At 32.8% G+C, this 22361-nt stretch overlaps 1 protein-coding gene across 1 annotated transcript in view; it reads right to left on the bottom strand.

Annotated features, from left to right (window-relative positions):
• Window positions 1-3205: 3205 nt before the first annotated feature.
• The window catches only part of ulk1a (unc-51 like autophagy activating kinase 1a), a 40026-nt gene continuing 20870 nt past the window's right edge, over window positions 3206-22361 (bottom strand). Inside the window, exons 13-28 of the mRNA NM_001130631.1 lie at window positions 19749-19872; window positions 19607-19652; window positions 16968-17051; window positions 16590-16697; window positions 16377-16486; window positions 15847-15915; window positions 15648-15760; window positions 12866-13041; window positions 12621-12733; window positions 11217-11327; window positions 10963-11108; window positions 8948-9123; window positions 8741-8859; window positions 6631-6788; window positions 6399-6534; window positions 3206-3595 (exon numbers count right to left, since the gene is read on the bottom strand). Coding sequence (NP_001124103.1) covers window positions 3540-3595; window positions 6399-6534; window positions 6631-6788; window positions 8741-8859; window positions 8948-9123; window positions 10963-11108; window positions 11217-11327; window positions 12621-12733; window positions 12866-13041; window positions 15648-15760; window positions 15847-15915; window positions 16377-16486; window positions 16590-16697; window positions 16968-17051; window positions 19607-19652; window positions 19749-19872 — 1845 coding nt within the window. The 3' untranslated portion in view covers window positions 3206-3539. The remainder of the gene's footprint in view (window positions 3596-6398; window positions 6535-6630; window positions 6789-8740; window positions 8860-8947; window positions 9124-10962; window positions 11109-11216; window positions 11328-12620; window positions 12734-12865; window positions 13042-15647; window positions 15761-15846; window positions 15916-16376; window positions 16487-16589; window positions 16698-16967; window positions 17052-19606; window positions 19653-19748; window positions 19873-22361) is intronic.

Here is a 22361-nt window from a genome sequence, read left to right on the forward strand (position 1 = left end):
ATTGTGCAGCACATTGGTCAACATTTGGATGTGTTAAATAGTGGTATATAACTAAAATTGACATTGACTTGTTTGATGAAAGAAAGGCCTGCATAGCCAGGGTGCTTCGGGAGGTTAAAAAAACCCGAATTTGGGCCCTGTGTGAGCTCATTTGTCCCATTTTTGACAGTATGCCATCATAAATTGTGAAAATAACCGATAGAAGAAGGCTTTGACAAGTTTTGATTATTCAAATTGACAAAATCTGACTGAGTAACTGAACTGGCCAGTTTGTTATTTGCCTATTCCCCTTATTCTTTGCTGACGAGTGGGCGCAGCCATTTTAATCTTTTTGGCTCGAGACTTCCGGTCTCATTCACTTTCATTCATTTTTAGACGTAAAAAAACTGCTCATCACGCTGATATTTTCTATTTTGCAAACTGATATTTTCTTCTTATTATTATTCTACTTGGTCTGTATAGCAATGCAAACATTTGTTTGTAGAATAAGTTTGACCGTTTTCTGCCGTTTTATTATTCCTAGTCATTTCTCCCATAGGCGACTGAATCGTAAGTTCTAAAACAGTGGATCTCATACTGTGGTACATGTACCACTAGCGGTACGCGGGCTTCCTTCTAGTGGTATGCAGAGGAATTAAATATGTCATGTACATGCCACATATATTTCAAAATTTATTAAAAATTATGTATATAATAAACTATACATGACATTTAGCCTATATTTCTGAGTTTATCTGCCATGTTTTTTTTTTAACTGTGCATAGTTGTAGCTGCTTTACTGGGCCTACTACGCTACTGTATTTCAATACTGCTCATTTTAGTGGTACTTGGAGAGACATTTTTTTTCTGAGGTGGTACTTGATGAAAAAAGTTTGAGAACCACTGTTCTAAAACAATCGCGAAAACAGGCGCACCTCCGCATTTTAGAATTAGGTCAATAGTCTAGTTTTTGCTTTGACTGCCTGCTCTACCAAACGGTTGAAATAAAGATCATTTAGTGTTCAAAATGTTTTATTTTGAATATTTTTTAAATAAATTGGTCTTACACTTCATATTTTCATTGTATATGTATTAATTGTGGTATTTTTACCACAAACTGACATATCAACCATTTGGTAGAGGTTGATATTTTAGAAATTATGGGATGCATTTAAAAAAAATGCATTGAGTGTGTTAACTTGCAACATTAGGAGTTAAGAAATCCAATCCAATTTTTCTTTTCTTGGTAGTTTTTTTTTTTTAATGAAAAGTATTTTTTATATTTCTTTATTCAATTTATTTTATCGCATAACATTATTAATAAAACTGTTTAAAATGCACATTTGTAAATGAAAACTTAAAATAGTATAGTAAGCACTGGACAAAATTGTAGGAAATATTCAAAAAGTGTGGTTATAATCACCATCCGGCAAGCTAGTCCAGAAGAGATTAGTGCGTAAAATGGCACTAAAATGCAGTATTTGAGCCTCGTAATTTAATAGAAAATAAAGCAAATAACTGAAAAAAAAAAAAAGAACCCTTTCAATGGGCTGGCTACGGGCCTGAAACATAAATTGAATGTTCAAAGATGCCAACACACCAAATACATATAAAATCTTCAGAATATTTCCACTAATAATTACATTATTTGGCTATATTTGAGGGCAGCGCACTGGTGCAGTGGATAGCGCAGTCGCCTCACAGCAAGAAGGTCACTGGTTAGAGTCTCGGCTGGGTCACTTGGCATTTCGTCCATTTGGCTTTCCTCCGATTGCTCCGGTTTCCCTCACAAGTCCAAAGACATGCACTATAGGTGAATTTGGGTAAGCTAAATTATCTGTAGTGTATGTGTGAATGAGAGTGTAAGGTTGTTTCCCAGTGATGGGTTGCAGCTGGAAGGGCATTTCCTGCGTAAAACATTCTGGATTAGTTGGCGGTTCATTCCGCAGTGGCGACCCCTGGTTAATAAAGAAACTAAGCCGAAAAGAAAATGAATGAATGAGCTACATTTGAGTCAATGCTCCTAACTCCCACAACAAATGAATTAAAGGACACATATTCACTGATTATTTTGCAATGCAAGAACACACCACACAGTAAATATAAAAGTGAAATTTATTTATGTACACACACCCATACCACATGCATTTTGCACTTATTTTAGATTTTGGCTTCTGCAAATACGAATAAAAAGACAACAATATCAGGGAACACATTATAAATACTGTATCCGTATATACAAAACAGTTCATTTCCTCAATTCAACATCACTATTATTCTAAAAACTCTCACGTGCATCCATCACAATCATTCTACCACACACAATTCGAAGTAAATGTTTTAAAAACACCTTGATGTGAAACCATATTTTCAACAAAGTTAAAAAACGCACACAAAAACACCTTACCATCACTGGAAAATGCAAATAGTGCAAGCAATGAACAGCTACAAAACAGCTACGAAGATACGAAAATGCTGGATGCATGTCAAATTGTAAGTCTCAGATTTGTTTCGATTGTCCAGTGATACTAATTAATTTAAGGCACTATCAAGTCAAACCAAACAAAGTCATTCCAGCAAAAGGTGCATCGTTCTAAAGCAAACAGAAACTAAAACGTTCACACTGACAGCTAAAACAGAAAAAAAAGCTACACACAAGCTATCGACGATTGTCTAATTGCATTTCCTTTAAATTCCAGGTGTTAATAAACTAAAACGAGCCATTGCATCTTCTGCAGTGTTTTTTTTTCAGGCGTCCAGAAGGCAAATGGGTTCATAAAGTGCTTTGCTGCTTTACATACACACGAATAGCAGTATGACAGTTCACCTAATACGATCAAGTACTTCTTCCGTCATATGAAACTTGACCATCTTTATCAGTAGATCTGCAAAGGTTTGCCACAGTTTTGGTCAATTGCCACTTTAGAGCTGTAGTGTAACACTGAATGCAACACATACACACAACCGGCTGCTGTTTGAATAACGGCAGTCACAAAGATCTCAAAGTAGAATGATCAAATAAGAATTAATGATCATTTCCTCAAATCATGCAGGAGAAGTCCGTCATACACAGGATCGTTCCATGTAATTTCATCAGACTAAGGCTACATTCATGCTTTAGCTTGCTTGATTGATTGATTAATTGAATGAAAATCCAGGCTGTTGCTCATTTAGACTTCAACACCGGCTTCAACATTATAAAACTAAGATCAAAGTCCCGTTTAGAGAAGTGCCATCGCAAACTGGTGTGGGATCAAAGGTCGAAATGTTCACCTAGCCATTCAACCGATGACAAACGATCACTCGATGTTATTTTAAAGCCGACAAAAGAGATGTCTGAGTTTCTCAAATACATCAGATATCATTGATATCTCGATTAGAGACTTTATTTCTGTCCACTGAGAAAAAGTCTTGCTTGTTTTCGGGGCTTTGGAAGCCAAGTGTAGTTTAAAAGAGTGAGCGAGCGGGTGGGTTTGTTATTTGACAGGATTTCAAAGGCAGCTGGGATGAAATGAGAAGTAGATGTTGTGTGTTTGAATCAGATGAAGAACAAGTGTTCATCACACACATCCTTGGGCTTGGAGGGAACAGAGCCGTCGCTCGATACACCGTTTACCTATGCAGACATACCAAATACATAAACATCAGAGATGAGATGAATGTAGAGCAGTGTTCTCAAACTCAATTCCTGGGGGGCCACAGCTCTGCAGATTCATCCACCTCCAACTCACACTTGCTTGATGGTCTCTGGTAGTCTTGAACACCTTGATTAGTTGGATCAGCTGTGTTTGATAAGGGTTGGAGCAAAACTGCAGAGCTGTGGCTTTCTGGGAATCGAGTTGGAGACCCACGATATAGAGCTTTTTAACTATGAGGATTAGTTCACCCCTAAAATAAAAACTCTTGTTATTCCAAATACTTAAGACTCTTGTTTATGTTCATCAGAACAAAATGGAAGATATTTTTAAATCAAATCTGAGAGATTTCTTTCCCGCTACTTAATATTTTTAATTTTAAACTTTCAAAAAGGAAGCAAACTTTAAATTAACATGATGAATATGAATGAGGGGTTGAATCAATCTTCAAATCAACAATGATTTGGTGCAATTTTTATAAATAATGTTTACATTTTTTTGTAACCGTAATATGAACTGTTCAAATTTGAAAAACTTTAAATAATATTGATTTAATAATATACATTTATTTAATTTTATATTTGAACATTATAGATATTTTTCATATGTGTTAAATATTTTGCTGATTTACATAGACCCTTTTCACATGACGTCACACGATGTCCGGTTTCACTCCATGCAGTGTATCGTTACTTCCACCTCCACAGAACTCCCCATACATAAATGCACATTTTCGTCTGTAAAGCCCGTTTCTTATCGTTTGTAAAGATTTGAAATATTACTTGGATACAATCTCTACCTGCAGCAATGTTAACGCCTTTAAAGAAATAACACTGTGAATCTTACAGTATTGTCGCTTTTCTATAATACCCAGCTGACTGTGTTTTATATGACCTTTTATATATCATTGTGATCATGCTTTGAGATGAATTTAAAATGTTCGATTGTAATTTATAATTTATATTACCTCTGGCATTATTTTTGTTTCTCTTTTTGTTTTGCTTTGTTTTGTTCTATTTTTTATTGTTTTTTTTATCGTGTCTCTATATATTTGTACTCTTGTTGAATGTTCCAATAAAATAAGACACTTCAAAATTAGGGTTGAAAGCTGCTAAAATTATTGAATAGAACATACTGTACAACTCCCCAGTTAGCTGTATATTTACTACAGATGCGGTTAGATGATGATTGTTGTCATCTTCTGTTGTCTGCATTCAAGGTGAGATGTCTGACATTAAAAAAAAAGTACAGGTCATCCAGATTTCTGCTTGAACCAAGAAAATAGGACTTTAAACAGAGTCTATTGTTTTGTGATGCTGTCTTTGCTGCCGATGAAGTTGGTACATACTTGTCAGCATTTGTCAAACAAAGATTTCAGATGTTTATATGGGTGCTGAATATTTTCCTTTTATGTCAAATTTATTTGTATTATTTTTTGTGTCCTGAAGAATAAGTAATTAATAAAACTGAGGGTGTTTCACTGTGGTTGTTTACAGTGGACAGCTGATTCTTGAACACATTTATATTATTCACATTCTACTACTCACTTCTCTGCCTTTTTTTCCTATTTAAGTATTTTATTCATGAACATAAAACATCTATGTCTATTTAATTTTCAATAAAATGAAATAAAATAGAATAACAATGTTGTATGTGACTCTTAACAATCAAACAAAATCATTATAAAAACGTACAATTGCAAAAAATAACACCAAGAATTTTAATTCAGTTTTATTAGATTATGAATTTATTTGTAACATTATTAATTAAAAGGTAATACTAATATGGCGACACAGTGGCGCAGTAGGTAGTGCTGTCGCCTCACAGCAAGAAGGTCGCTGGTTCGAGCCTCGGCTCAGTTGGCGTTTCTGTGTGGAGTTTACATGTTCTCCCTGTTACATGTTTCCTCCGGGTGCTCCGGTTTCCCCCACAGTCCAAAAACATGTGAAACAGGTGAATTGGGTAGGCTAAATTTTCTTTAGTGTATAAGTGTGTGTGTGAGTGTGTATGAGTGTGTGTGCATGTTTTCCAGAGATGGGTTGCGGTTGGAAGAATATCCGCTGTGTAAAAATGTGCTGGATAAGTTGGCGGTTCATTCCATTGTGGCGACCCCGGATTAATAAAAGGACTAAGCCGACAAGAAAATGAATGAATGACTACTAATATTAAATTATATTCAACCAGTAGGTGGCGGTGGGACACTGTCTGAATTCATTCAAATGGAAAAACTAAACAAAATAAATAAATCATGAAATAAATCATGAAATAATTGATGATGATGAGCACCAAAGTAAAAATAAATCCATTATTGAGAAAAAAATCTTAATTAATAAGTGAAAAGGTTGCAAACATATATTTTCCTTGATAAACAATAACTTACTTCTATTCTTAATAACATAATGAAGCATTTTCAAACTCAGAAAGCAGCTCAGTATTAAAAGAGAAACATTTGAACACATGCCCAATACTGGAATAATCTTAAATCACAATGTGCAGTGTTAATATTTTCAGTTGTCTCACGTTCATTCAATAAACCGAAACTAAAAATACACTGCGTTGCTGGTGGGGGAGGGGAAGTAAAGTGACGTCATTGTGAAAAGGGTCTATTATCAACATTCAGTCAGGGCGTCATCAAACCACATATTTGTTTATTGTGAAAATGCGCCCACTAGTGTTGAAAATTACATAGTTCCTTTAATATATTTAATGTTTAAGTATTTGTTTATTTCAAGACAAAAAATTACTCCATCCATTTGAACGCTAGTTTATTCATATCATACTTACATTTGTTGACATTGTTTAGGTCTGAAGGCTCTGTAATAATCAAGGACAGGCCCTCCATCAGCAGTAAGGCCTTGTGGTATCTCTCTAGAGAGCTTTCTCCGTGATGAAACATCTCGTCTAGTGCTGCCGTCTGTACCTAATCACATTAGAGAGGAGAAACATACAGAATCTGTAAACTGATACACGTTTCTCCTTATAAAATAAGAAACACCCTATATGTGTGCGTTCTTACCATCTGAACGGTGTGTGCGTAGATGAGCCTCTCAGCGGTGATGCTGTTCATCCGGTCCATCAGTCTCTGTTTGCTGCTGAAGAAGTGCTGGAGTTTCTCAGTCAGAGAACGACAGGAGTTCACACATTCCTTATACATCTCATTCAGCTCACGCACCACTGCAAGAGCAACACACACACAACATGCTAATCAGAATGAAGGTCTCAATTAAGGTCTCATAAATGACAGTAAAATACTTTTATATTGTTATAACATTTCCCATAAAGACTACTGAATAAAAGGTAGAACAATTTCTAGAAATAAACATTTGTTTTAAACATAATAATAATACTACTACTACTACTACTACTACTACTACTACTAATAATAATAATAATAATAAATAAATTTCTAAATACCACAGCTGCATTATAACAATTTTTTGTGTCACATTAAAGACTCAAGTAATGTTAATAAAAATGTAGCTTTACTATCACAAGATAAGCAAAAACAAAGGATTCATTTGAATAATATTTCATAACATTACTATTTTTCTGTATTAGTAACCACTTAAATGTAGCATTGGTGAGCATGTTTAAATATTTAAAACAAAAACAGGCCGAAAAAGACGCAGCGGATGTGAAGAGGCAACACAAGCTAGGGTTTTAATCAATGTTTTATTACTGTTTTAATGTTGTTTTTAAGGCATAGTTCACTCAAAAGCGACAATTCTGCCATAATTTTCTAATTCTTTACACATTCCAAGTGTTTCCTTTACACGTTGAATACAAAAGATGATATTTCGAAGAATGTTGGAAACAGGTAGCTATTGCCTTCCATAGTTTTTTTTCCTCTAGGGAGGCAACGCAAGCTAGGGTTTTAATGACCATGTTTTAATATGTTTTATTACGGTCTTAAAGTTGCCATAATTTTCTCACCCTTCACCCATTCCAAGTGTTTCCTTTTCACATTATACACAAAAAAAGATATGTCAAAGAATGCTGGAAACAGGTAGACTTCCATTGTATTTTTTCCACTAGAAAGTTAATGGCTACCAGTTTCCAACATTTTTCAAAATATCTTCTTTTATGTATAAAAAAAAGTAAGCTTTAGGCCAGAGATACCCAAAGTAGGGCAAAGTTGGCCCATTATAGCCTTTGATTTGACCCACCATTCCATCTGAGAAGAGAATGTGAAGGATAGAGAGTTTTGGGGCGAATGTCTTCAAAAGAGATCATCAATTCTAATTTGGCGAAACCTTTTTGTTTGCTTGCTTTATAGCTGAGCTACAAAAAAAGCTAAGTGAAATAAATTAAATGTTATAAATAAATCAGATTTTTAAAAATGTAAATGCTGTCACTCACCGTATAAAAGGCTATGCAGAAGACATTCATCAACAAATCAAAACAAAAACTAGTGTAGTTCTGTTATAAATGAGATTGTTTTGTTTTTTTTCCATTATAAAATGTGAAAAATATGCGGTATTAGTTAATAAAAAGCAATGTGTTCCTAGTTTTTTTTTAAAAATATTATTAACTTCGGCCCACTAGCCACAATCAAGTTTGGTTTTTGGCCCTTCAAAAGAAAAAGATTGGACAGCCCTGCTTTAGACCAACATGAGTGTGGGTCAATTCTCATTTTCGGGTCAACTATCTCTTTAATTATCGCCTCAGAAAAAAAAAGTTATCCCAATAAAATCCTTTACAGTAGCTTAAGATGTTTTTGGACTTAGTGGAAATGAATTTTGTGAGTAAATTATGAGGTAGCTAACATTAAACCAAAGCTACTAATTGACCATTTGAGGTTCTTCAATTACCACTGAGGATAACCAACACCTCCTTTAGCCACTAAAAGAACTTCATCTATTTTATTCTTACTTCTTCTTTTAGTTTTTCCAAACTTTCAATTGATAAAAATAAATTCATCTTTATTTCTTCAGCACTTTTTACGAAGTAGATTGTGTCAAGTCAAGTGTAATGCAAATGTCACTGTTAAAAGTCAAAACACTGAAGAGCAACTCCACCAATGTGACTGGAGAGATTTTCTTTAAGTTAGGATGTAGACGCAGTTACCGTCAGTTCTATGACATCATCTTTTTGTGTCACAGCTTTCAGCGGAGTGTGTGGTTTACCTTGTTTCACAGATCCTGATGGGTAGAGTTTTCCTTCTTTGATGCCAGCCATCGCTGTGTGTAGTGCAGAAGACAGCAGCTCAGCACATTTCATATAGAGAACCAATTGTTCTGCAGAGCTACACACACACACGCAGGTCACCACAGTGTACTTGACATTTATATCAGAGACACATAATGTGTGTGTATGATTAAGCAGTGTTTCACCTCCACTCTCGGCTCAGCAGGCTGATCTGGTCAGCCACTACACTCTGCTCTAAGAGTGAAGCATTAGGTGGCACGTTTCTTCCAGTCCCGATGTCCTTTGTTTCAGCCAGTTCTGTTATGCAGTGGGAAAAGGCTAGAACGAAGCGCAACTGGCTCAGCAAGTCCGTGTGTCCCTCCTGTGGTGATGAAAAAAATGACATCACATCATAAAAATCTAATGTTTTTGATAAATTAGTTCTACTGGCAGGCATGATACTTGGTGCTGTTCTCACCAAGAACACCGGCTATAATGATAACTACATTAGCATTTACTTAAGTCGTATGAAAATAAAATAAAATATAATAAAAATTATTAAAAAAAATGAAAAAACTAATGAAATAAATTAAAATAAAATACTTTAGTCTATTGCCATATAAGGAAAAATAATAAAATAAAATACTTTAGTTTATTGCCATGTGAGGTAAATAATAAAATAAAATCCTTTAGTTTATTGCCATGTAAGGTAAATATTAAAAAATAAATAAAATACTTTAGTTTATTGCCATATAAGGAAAAATAATAAAATAAAATCCTTTAGTTTATTGCCATGTAAGGTAAATATTAAAAAAAAAATCAAATACTTTAGTTTATTGCCATATAAGGAAAAATAATAAAATAAAATCCTTTAGTTTATTGCCATGTAAGGTAAATAATAAAATAAAATCCTTTAGTTTACTGCCATGTAAGGTAAATATTTAAAAAAAATACAATACTTTAGTTTATTGCCATATAAGGAAAAATAATAAAATAAAATCCTTTAGTTTATTGCCATGTGAGGTAAATAATAAAATAAAATCCTTTAGTTTATTGCCATGTAAGGTAAATATTTAAAAAAAAAAAATACTTTAGTTTATTGCCATAAGTAAAATAATAAAATAAAACCCTTTAGTTTATTGCCACATAAGGTAAAATGATAAATAAAATAAAAAAATACTTTAGTTTATTGCCATGTGAGGTAAATAATAAAATAAAATAAAATACTTTGGTTTATTGCCATGTAAGGTAAATAATAAAATAAAATACTTTAGTTTATTGCCACATAAAGTAAAATAATAAAATAAAACCCTTTAGTTTATTGCCACATAAGGTAAAATAATAAATAAAATAAAATAAAACAAAATACTTTTATTTATTGCCATGTAAGATAAAACAATAAAGTAAATAAAATAAATAAAATATTTAATTTATTGGCATTTAAATGTACAATGGTTGTTTTATGGGTAATTTCATTTAAGGTTCAATGGTTATCAAAACCTGCTAACATTTTCTGTTCTGATATATGTACAACAATAAAAAGACATAATAATAATAATATTAGAAAATTACATTTACATTTAATAACAATTCCTTCGAAGCCTCTACAAATAAATACTGTTGTCTCATCACATTAAAAAAGTGCATTGCAAATGTACGAGCTTTGATAAAAAAATTTTAAATTAAATAAAAATTGTATCTCAGATGCTGGGTTTTTCTCATGTTTTTTTGATCGTGTTCTTTGATTCGCATCATGTTTTAATTGATCTTAATTTGTGCTAGTTCATGCCTCATTATCAGTGTTAACATGTAAAAAATGACTCGGTCTAAAACTAGTATTCCATTTCCATTTATTTAGCAGGTGGTCATTAAATAACTGGGATTTCAGCCTTTTCAAAGGTCCTTCATCGTACAAAAGCAAAAGAACCAAAACAACACAATAAACATCAGATTAAATTGCAAACTTTTAGATTAAAATATTTACATTAAATTGCAAACATTTTTCCAAACCATCAAACAAATGAACGATACAACAAGTGATTTGTCATAAAGGTGTATATAATCATAAGCAGTGCCAGTAATCTGCCATAGTTTAGGCATGTACTCTCCTTTTTATGCTTTCATAATAACGTGAGAGGATCTTGATCACACTGTCGACTTTAATTAGGATAATGAGCCACTATTGTATTCTCATCCATAATGTATAGGCCATTTATTATACCTCCATTAACGTCTCCTCTGGCAGTTCAGGTGGCACAAATGTCACATTCTCGTGCAGGTTTGTTGCCATGGCGTCTGTGTAACCATAGAGCAGGCTTTCAGGAGAGCCGTAGGTCCAGCCAGGACTGGTAGAGCAAGGAGCCCCCACTTTAACAAAACAAAAAAACAGATTGAAGACAAATCTAACAGACACAACACCATGCAAATGCAATACTTGTGTTTCCATCTCCTTATGTAAAATAATGGAAGTGTCACCTGAGAAGCGTCTGTGTCTAGCATGAGGCGGAGTGTGTCCATATTCAGGAGTGCCCAGCATGAACATGACTCCAGCAGGACTGTCTGAGCGATCAACACCACAAGGAGGCGCTGGAGAAAACAAAAACTTTTATGGATGATCTATAATGACCATTAAAAACAGAATAATAATATAATTATAATATAATATAATAATAACAATTATAATACAAAACGTTAAAAATTGTATTACATCCTAAAAAAATTGGAACGGTATCATTTTTAGCTTTGTCATAAACTTAAATCAATCATTTAAAGTACTGTAACCGTGCAGGTAGTTTTGTATTCAAGTGTAAAATACACACACAAAAAATGCAAATAAATTTTATTACATTTATTAATTAAAATAAATTTCCATAACTTTATTTAATAATAACAACATGTTACTTATAATCATACAACTCAAAAATAAAGATTCATATAAATTAAGTGATTGTATATCATTATGGCTATAATATTATTAATACTAATAATATTAATGGTAATAATAATAATACACATTATTATAAATGTTATTAATAATTAATAATACACACCACAAAACATTTGCTAAAATGTTATACAAAATAAATGTAGCAATATTTATATTTTTTTAATAAAATTTTGAATATTTTAATAATAGGTCTAGCACAACAACAACGACTATTACAATTATGTTTATGATTATTATTATGAATACAAACGATGATGATTATTAATAAAATTATTGATATTCAAATGCAATACTATCATTTAATAGGTAGTAGTAGCAGTAAAGGTAGTAATAATGACAACAACAACAACAACAAACAAAATAATAAAAATTATTGTAACTTTTCATAAATAAAAAATATACTATAAGTGTTCCCAACTTTATTTTATATAACGATTTACCACTAATAATACAAAACTAAATATAAATAAAAAATTAAACATCATCTAAAATATTTCTTGTGTATCACTATGCCTATAATGATAATAAAAATATTTATATAATTAATAATTAACAATATGAATTACTAATTTATTATCATTAACATTAATTCAATGATTAATCTTATATTAAAAACAAAAATATCTGTTTAAACATTGTAAATACTGTAATAATATATCTAGCAAAACAACTGTTATTAATATAAGTTACTGCTATTAATATAAGTATTAAATAATTATAATTAATTATATCATTTGCCTGGCAGTAGTGGCAGTATTAACAATAATAACAACAATAAAAGTAACAATACAAGAAATATTGTAATCATTTTCTATTTCAAAATAAAAATCAAAACAATATACTATGAATAAGTATTTTACTAATCTCTATTCTTCTTATTATTAATATGAATAAAGGACACATCTAAGATCATTCTTAGTGTGAGCTCATACCAGTTGTATCCATGGGTTTCTCTGAATTTAAGCTCTCGCAGCTGCCTCTGTCAAGCTGATGTCCAAACACAGCCTTCAGCAGTTTATCCGAGAGACGGCCGGTACTCACTGACCTACAACACAAATGACCCACAAACACGGCTCTAGAGAACAAACTTACAGTGCTGATTACTAGATATTTCATCGTCACTAACGCTTCACAAGATTTCTTGAGTCTGAATTGAAGCCATGTTGTTGACTACTACCTTTTGACGGTGTCTCTTCTTTCTGCTGGCCTGACAAGCGGCACCCGAGGCCCCGCAGCAGGATACTGTGCCAGATCTTTCAGGTCACACATGGTCTTGGTTCGGGTGGTGAGGCCTCGCTGAAGCAGTGCTGCATTTGGAGTTTGACCAAAGCTGGGACGCCGACACAAATCCCACTGAAATAAAGAGTCATGTTTGCAATGAAGGTGTTGTAGATTGTAAAGTAACATTTAAACTGCACTATAGGTTAAAAGATTATGATTGGGATTTTTATTTATTATTTTTTCATGCACACCCAAAACAGATCCTTTTCACATTTCCGGGTTTCTCAGTCGCGGAAGGTGTCATAGATCGGAGAGTACAACAAATATTTTTTTTACAATCATATTTGCTGAAATAATAAAAGAAAAACACCATAATGGTGTTATAAAAACTTTCAAAAAAAGGAAAAAAATGGTGCAAGACTGATGACGACAGCCAGAGGAGAGAATAACATAATTTTTTCTCTCAGCGCCAGAGACCTCACATGAGCGGTAATTCATTTTCTGTAATTTGACACAAAGATGATATAATACATTCATAAATGCATATAAATTTAAAAAAAAAAATCTAAATATTAAAAAACTTCAAGGATTTAAGATCATCATGAATGTTAAACACGCCCGGTGAAAAAAAGGTCCATTGGCATTAGGAGACTTACTAGATCAAAATAGGTAAAAATAAATAAATAAATAAAAAAGTAATGATAATAATAAAAAAATAATTTATATTACTGAATTTATTATTTAAATAAGTTTTTAGAAAAAAAATTTAACAATCAGTGTTCTAGTCTTTAGAGTCAAATGATCTACATAATATTTGTGTGTGTGTGTGTGTGTGTGTGTGTGTGTGTTAAAAGGAAGTTAAAACATAATTTATATTAATATAAGTTTTTGGCAACATTATTTCTTTATTTTCACTTGTTTTACTAAGTTTAATGCCTCTTATTATTATAAAATATAAAATAAAATAAATTAAAATCCCACAGCTCAAACTTGCAATGAAAGTTTATATATACAGTACAATAATATGTTAATATCAGAATATTTGGTCATATATTTGGTCGAATTCCCTTTAAATAAGGTCATCATGTATTACACAGAGTTCCTTTTTTAAACTCAATGTAAAATGTAATGACTTCCTCTTCTATACAGAACTAAACAAATCAGTGTTTCTGGAAGCAAAAACAAGAAGTTCTGGAAGAATAAACTCCACTTGTTTTCTGCAAAGGAAAAAAAAAATGTGAAAAACTTGCAAAGACGAGCCTGTTTTGAGCTCAGAGGATCTTAAACAATTGTAAAAGTTTTGCCGAGCCCATCTGTCAGATTATTTTTAAAACTGTGAAAATTGTGAAGAGAAACTACATTACCCATAATGCTGTACAGAAAACTCCACCAATCAAAGATTCAAAGCCTAGGGGCCTCTGAATTCTTAATTAGGGCCTGGGCGGAGCTAATCTATTTCTGCGCAATGTCTTGTAGGCCCCCTTACTAGCCACAACCTTAAAGTTGAATTAAAAAATTTGACTAATATAATATTTTTTTAAATAAACTCAATCTATAATGTATTGTCCGCATTTTAAAAATAAAAATAAGTTAAATCTTTGTAGACTAGAAATATATGTATTGTATATCACTTAAAGCATACTTTGAGAAATAAATACAAATACAACTAGTGAAAATTAATAGATTTTAATATACTTGTTCAAGTTCACAGAAGCAGTTCTAAATATATATATATATATATATATATATATATATATATATATATATATATATATATATATATATATATATATATATATATTTAAGGGTATTTTTAATGAATAACTTTTACAAACTTAACGCATATGATTTGGATATAACACCTCTGCAATCCAGTTCTATGAATCTGAATCTTCTATAATACACACATTTATTAATGATTCCTACTTGTCTTCCTCGTGATGAAGAGTAGGCAAATCTGATATGTAGCGGGGAAAAAAAGAAGAACGTGTTTATCAGACGCTGGATTCGAAACCCGGTTCATGATCGATCATGTCAAAACAAGTTGCCATGCGCTTTACAAGCTTTGCCACTCACGCTGCTGTTTGTTGCACTCTTTAGTTATGTTGTCTCTGTCAATCAAACAGTGATGGGTGGAAATTACTTAACTAGCTAACAAGGTTTGCTATTTGCACTTAGCCTAAATAGAAACTCCAAAATCGGCAATTCCCCCCAAACCCCCCCTCTCCCCATGGGGGCCCCAAGTGCGCACGGACCCCTGGGCCTGTGCCCATAATGCCCATTGGTTAATCCGGCCCTGGCTCCGCCCATTCCTATGAAACACCACAAAGGACATTATACAGTTTGTTTCACAACTCTCTAAAAATACTTACATGCTTGTGTTATATTTTTTCAGTACACTTGAAATATACAGTATCTACACAGACAATCAACACATTTAAATGAATAGGTTTATGTTTCTTATTTGTTTTTATTTGATTACTGTATTTATTGTACTGTAATGTTGTTTTAATCTCTCATTAGAATACAGTTTTGTAGCTTTGCCTTTTTGTCAGATTTTGATACACTTTTGTGCATCAAATCTAAATGGGTAACATGTGATTCAGTAACTGGTTGGTTTGGTTCATTCATTATAAAACTTTACCAAAGACGTTTTTCAAATCCGAGGCTTTTAAACCCAGATCCAGTAATACTATTGTATATTGGTGGAGCAAAAAAAGTTCTTCCCAATTACTCACCCTGTGCACTATGGTATCCAGACTGTGGCGATGAGCTCTGAGTCTTTGGGCCAGTGTTGGGTCCAAGTCTGTGAGGTCAGTGAAGAGAGGAGACACTTGACCAGGCTGTTGATCTGGGAGACAAGGAGAGAGAGAGAGAGAAAGTTGGACAACAAGTCTACAAAATCAAATCAGTGCACAGTAAAACAAAATATTTTACCTGTGGCATGAAACCCTGTCCTGCTGCCAACAGGTTCAGGCTGACTGGGTGTTTCAGGAATGCTTCCGACTAAAAAAATAAAGAAAAAACAGGTTTAGAATCCACATGGTATCTTGGTTTGATTAAACAGGGTTTCTTGTTTAAAAATCTTTCTCTACAGTTTAGTTTGATTTTATATCTGTTTTACATTTAGCAAAGTGAATACATATGTTTGTAATCATTTTGATTAAAATTTTACATTTTATTAAAAATTTATTTTAATAACTGAAAACATTTTATAAAAAGTTGCTTTAGTTTCTGTCAAGTGTTCCCTGTTTTTTCCCCTACTTTTTTGTTATTAAAGGGCCATTATTTTTTCCATAATGAAATGTATATGAATGCATGTGGGTATGCCAGACACAGTATATGCAAACTCTGAATGGCTATCTGTTATGTCCAGTTTCCTGTTTAAAACTGCTGTTAAAGTCTGTTCCTCAATAAGGAAAATATGCAAATACATAAACAGATCATCGAAGAACTGGTTTCTTTACCCTGTGGGGAAGGTAAATACGATCTGGATCCTCCTGAATCTGGAGAAACACCGGTTCTCCCACATGCTGGAGATCCATCAGAGCAACAGTGATGTGCAGACGCTGAGGTCCTGAAATAAAAAATAAAAAACAGAAGTTGTGTTAACAAATTGGCCATTCTTGCAAATCTTTATGCATTTCTTCATCTTCATTATGTCAGATGACAAACCCAACCTTTCAGACTCTTGTAGATTATGCTCCATCCTCTGGTAGTTGTGCTTTTGTGTTGGCACTGGAACAGGAATAGACTGAGCGTAGCTACTGCCACACGACTCTAGATGCCTAAAAAAAAAAAAAAGCGGAAAAAAAAAATAGGTGAATGATTGACATGCCACATGTTCGAACAAACATTTGAACCATTTGTTCAATCTGGTGATCTGCGGATTATTTTCTATCTCTAGAAGTCTAGCTTTCTCCACTCATGTCAGCTCAGACAGCTGTCTCTCAGGTTATACGTGAACAACTGCCATTGTTGAATGTGATCTTCAGAGCCTGTGTGTTGTTTTCACAGTCTCTACAGTATTAATGATTGTTAATCTGCAGGATCAGTACCTGGAGGGTCTCGGGGATGTTCTGCCAGATGGAGAGGACGATGGTGTTTGACACAAACAAGCAGTGGCACCCAGCAGTGAGCTTCTACAAATAATACACAAACACAGTTCTTTTTTATTGTTTACAAAGTTAACGTACAAATAACTTTAGTAAGACATTACAAGGTTTGTTTGTTATCATTAATTAGCTTAACTGAAAATGAATCATACTTCTTCTGCATTTATTAACTGTGTTCACATTAAACAAAAGTTTGCAATGCATTTTTGGCATCAAATATCTATTATCATTCATGCACTGTGAACTTCAACTAACATTACATTTTTTATAATCTTATTTTATAAGATAATAAATATATATAGTATACTGTATATTACTTTAATGACATCCCAATCTAAATATCTAAGGTTTAAAAAGAAGTTGGCTCACCCTTTCTAGGCAAACAGCTTTAACTATTCTTAAAAGTTTTTCCACAAGGTTTATTAAATAACTTGTAAGGAAGCAAAAGCCCTAATTGTAATAAAACATGTTTGTCATGACTGCTGTAACTTAACTATCCTATCTTGCATACAGTTGGGGAAATAAGTATTCAACAAGTCACCATTTTTCTTAGAAAACTTTTAAAGGTGCTGTTAACTTGAAACTTTCACTGGATGTTGGTAACAACCAAAGAAATCCATATATGCAAAGAAAACTAATTAGTTTACAAAATAAGTTATGTGTAAAAACTTAAACGTCAGAGGGACATTTTTGAACACATGAAGAAAGGAAGGTGTAGAAAGGCAGTGAAAGCCCAGACAGCAGCTGAAATCTCTCAGTAGATATTCAGAAACCCTCTGCCCTTCGTCATTGTAAATTAATATTAGCTGCTTTTGTCCAACATCTACATTAGCAGGATGATGAAGATGAAACCAGGGTGGACATTTCAGCAAGACAATGATCCAAAACACAGCCGCGAAAACTCTCAAATGGTTTTAGAGAAAGACAATCAAGATGCAGAATGGCTCAGCCATTCACCTGACTTAAATCCAATAGAAAATAAAAAATAAACATCAGATTTGATCGATCAGACTCACAGAACTATTGAGATATTTACACTCTGTTAAAGTCTGTGAAAAAAAAATAATAATAATAATCACACCTAAGCAATGCATGTGACTTCATTCTCCATTTGAGATTCGTCTTTAAGCTGCCATCACCAAAAAACCTTGTATATAAAGTATTAAATCCATTTCAGTAGTTCAGTATTCCTGCTTGTCTAATTCCGTTGTTCTTATACATAACTCATTTTTCAGATTTTTTTTTGTTTTGCTTTTTTTCTGTTTATATTGGTTGGATTTTTACCAAAATCTGGTTCAATCCCATGTCAACAGCTCCTTTAGAATATTTTTTCCAGAAAATAAAAATAAATAACGTGTTCAATACTTTTCACCATTTTAGTTTTTGGGGATTTTATGATGTTCCCAAAGGTTTGCACAAATTGCCATTGATTGGCAGAACTGCATTATATATACACACATACATATTTGCATATATCTAGAGATCAAAACTTTGGGGTTTGTAAGGTGTTTTTTTAAATGTCTTATTCTCATTGAAGCTTAGCCATCATTGCAACATATCAAAACAAATATAGACCTAATCAAAACAAAGATACCCCGGTACTCTTCCATTAAAAAAGGAAAAACTACAGAGATCACTGAAAAAACTTAAAACTGAATAAGAAATGATTCATTAAAAATGAGTGAAACAAACAGGGTGGCATGATGGCTCAGTGATTAGCACTGTCACCGAACAGCAAGAAGGTCACTAGTTCAAGTCCTGGCTGGGTCAGTTGGCATTTCAGTGTAAAGTTTGCATGTTCTTCCCATGTTCGTCTGGGTTTCCTCCGAGTACTCCGGTTTCCCCCACAGTGCAAAGACAGATGCTATAGGTAAATTAAATAAGCTAAACTGGCCATAGTGTATGAGTGTGTGTGTATGATAGTGTGTATGGGTGTTTCCCAGAACTGGGTTGCGGCTAGAAGGGCATCCGCCGCGTAAAACATATGCTGGATTAGTTGGTGGTTAATTTCACTGTGGCAACCCGTGACAAATAAGGAAAATAAACGATATTGATAGCAGATACTCCATGGCTGTACACTTTAAAATACATTAAAATAGATCATTGTATTTTTTATCAAAGATATGCGTCATGCATTAGAGATGCATGAGATGCAATCTTTTTAACCCAAATTTTAAAAGTAGTGTACAAGTATATGCGTCTTAAAAACATTTTTTTAAACTAGATCATGGAAGTATTTGATAACTGACGCTAAAAAAAACGTCAAGGACATTTTGCTAGCATGACCTTTAGGTCTTCCTTCATTCTCAGCACAAATTCTTCAATGCGTAAACATCGCTTTCACAGAATCGTAAAAACGGTTAGCAGGTCAAAAGGTCAAATGACTGTCTTGAAATGAATATTCATGGCACGGGACATGTTGGCATACATGCAAACCATTATAGTAAGTGCTAAAACTAAATGCTTCTAGCGCGAGTGTCGCATGAAACGATGAGAAGCATTTTGCATGCAACTCTATATGCTATGTGTGTGGGCCGTGTCACTTTAAAACTACAGTATTGAAAAAGCATAACGCCACTTACCCGCTGCGCATCAAGCTGTCCTGCCCTTCTGCACCGACTGGCTCACCTACAAGAGTTATCACATTGAGTATTTGTGCACATAAAGCAGTTTGGTTTGTTACATAATCTCAAGTAGGTCAGCGAGTGCGAGGGCTCATCTTACTGGTGAACTGAGCCGGAACCATAACAAAGTCATCCGAGTCGGAGGAAGAGGAGTCTTTCAGCAGGGATCCAGGAGACTCTGTGGGCTTCATTTGAGGGAGGGACTTTGGAGCTTCAGTATCAGACTGTAAAATAAATAAATAAAATTATATTATTATACACAACTACTTTTAAAATGGTTTTGAAAATAGCTTGATGTCAAAGCAGCAATACTGTCACATATTAACACATTTTAAAATAAGTGTTTTAATATACAGTGGGGGAAATAAGTATTTTGAACGTTGTTTTTCTCCAGCAATAATATTTCTAGAGGAGCTGTTGACATGGAATTGAACTGGATTTTGGTAAAAAAAACTAAACAACACAAACAATAAAATAAAACAAAACAAAACAAACAAAAAAAATGAAATATTGTTATGTGTAATAACATTGGAATGACACAAAGAGAAAGTACTGAACTACAGCTTGATTTGCAATTCTAAAACCATTTGAGAGTTTCCTCGGCTGTGTTTTGGATCACTGTCCTGCTGAAATGTCCACCCTGGTTACATCTTCATCATCCTGCTAATGTAGATGTTGGACAAAAGCACCTAATACTATTTTACAATGAGGAAGGGCAGAGGGTTGCTGAATAAATACTGAGAGATTTCAGCTGCTGTCTGGGCTTTCACTGCCTTTCTACACCTCCCCTTCTTCATGTGTTCAATACTTTTTTCCTGTTTCATTTCATTTCATAACACAAAACTTCATTTGTAAACTAATTAGATGTTTTCTTGTAATATATGGATTTTTTTGGTTGCTTTTACATTTTTTTCATTCTTTTAAAACCTATTTAACACATTTTAATCTGTTTTTAATCATTTTTATTCTTTATTTTATTTTTATTTTCTTATACTTGTGTCTTTTATTCCTGTTTATATAAATCACTCTGAATGACCATTGTGTATTGATGTGCTTTAATAAATAAACTTGCCTTGCCTTAATAACATCCGGTGAAAATTTAAAGTTAACGACAACTTTAGAAAAAAAATTTTCTAAGAAAATGGTGATGTGCTGAACACTTATTTCACCCACTGTATGTTAACATACATTATGTATTTGTTTAAATATAGCATTAGAAATATAAATGTTCTAATCTTAACTTCTTGTATCTTATAATGTGATTTATTCCTGTCATGGTGAAGCTGGTTTTTAGGACCATTACTTAAGAATTGTGGTCACTAAAAACTGAAGTAATCATTCTAAAATTATGATTTGCAGAACAAGAAAATATTTTAGATATTTATAAAAATATTTTATACTGATAGAAAATATTTATACTGATTTCTATAATAATAATAATTATTATTATTAATAACAAAAACAACTATTATTATTGTTTTTATTATTTTTATTATTATTTTATTATTATCATTATTATTTTTTTATTTATAATACAGTAGTTTTACTACTCGGCCTCAGATGTCACTCCTATGCTGTACAAAATTGGAAACATTTAGAAGCTTCAAAGTCATCATCTGATTGGATGAATTCTACAGGATTTCTGTCCGTTTTGTTTCAAACATCCTCTAACATTTCTCTTGGAAACTCAAATAGAGAAAAAGTAATAGTGTCTATATCTGTGACTATTAGAACGTATGATCAGCTAAATCTTTTTGACTTTTGTGGCAAATACTCCTTAAGATATTCCTCAAAATAAGCGGTTACATTATTACAACTGTATTGAATTCATTTTTTAATTACTATGTCAAAGAAGTAATTTAATTCATATCTTCACGCTAATTACTTCATTCATATGATTCATTACTTCATACACCATACATCGCCTCAGAGGCCCGAAGGCCACATATAATAAGATCCATCGTATATAACGCGGAATAACAGAATAATTCATCAGTCAAACAAATTTGACTATGTGTGTTCAGTTTCAGTGTAGCTTTAAAACCAAAGTAAAAATAGTGCACGTCTACAAGTGACAGCATTTAGAAAGACTAATATCTATCTCTATTTGATTTTTTTTAATCATTGTAATACAGGTGATGCAAAATGATAATTATTTTCTTGATATTTCAAGAAAATAGGTAATTATTACAAGAAAAATCATTATTATGAAAAATCTTTCATTATTAAGAGATAGCAAGTCGAAATAATGGCTTGACAAGTCAATTTCGACTTGCTAAATCATAATTTTAACTTGCCAAGTCATCATTTCACCTTTTTAAGACATGACTTTTTGTCCTACCTGTTGGAAATGGGCTTAAATTGAACTAACCTACACAGAAATGTAGAATTTATTTATCTTTCAATATTTAAAGCAAGTTTGTAATAGAACTTCAATTACTTAAATTAAATAGTAACCTCTTACTTTACTTTTTAATTCAGTGGATTAGTCATTTAATTACAAAAAGCTGTTCATTTGTAATACAGTCAATGCTGCAGGACTGTTATAATAGACACACATCAACGTTTCATTTTCTAACCTTTAAGCTTAATACTGAAAAAAAAAAAGTAATTGAAATTGGTTAGTTTATATGTCAGTCACACAGCCTTTGGTCAGTCACTGGCTAATGAAAGCTTCAAAAAGTGTCCAGGCCATAAAGGTTTGGCTACATGA

Source organism: Danio rerio, chromosome 8 (genome assembly GCF_052040795.2).
Source record: "Danio rerio strain M-AB ecotype USA chromosome 8, GRCz13ab, whole genome shotgun sequence".
Classification (NCBI taxonomy): Eukaryota; Metazoa; Chordata; class Actinopteri; order Cypriniformes; family Danionidae; genus Danio; species Danio rerio.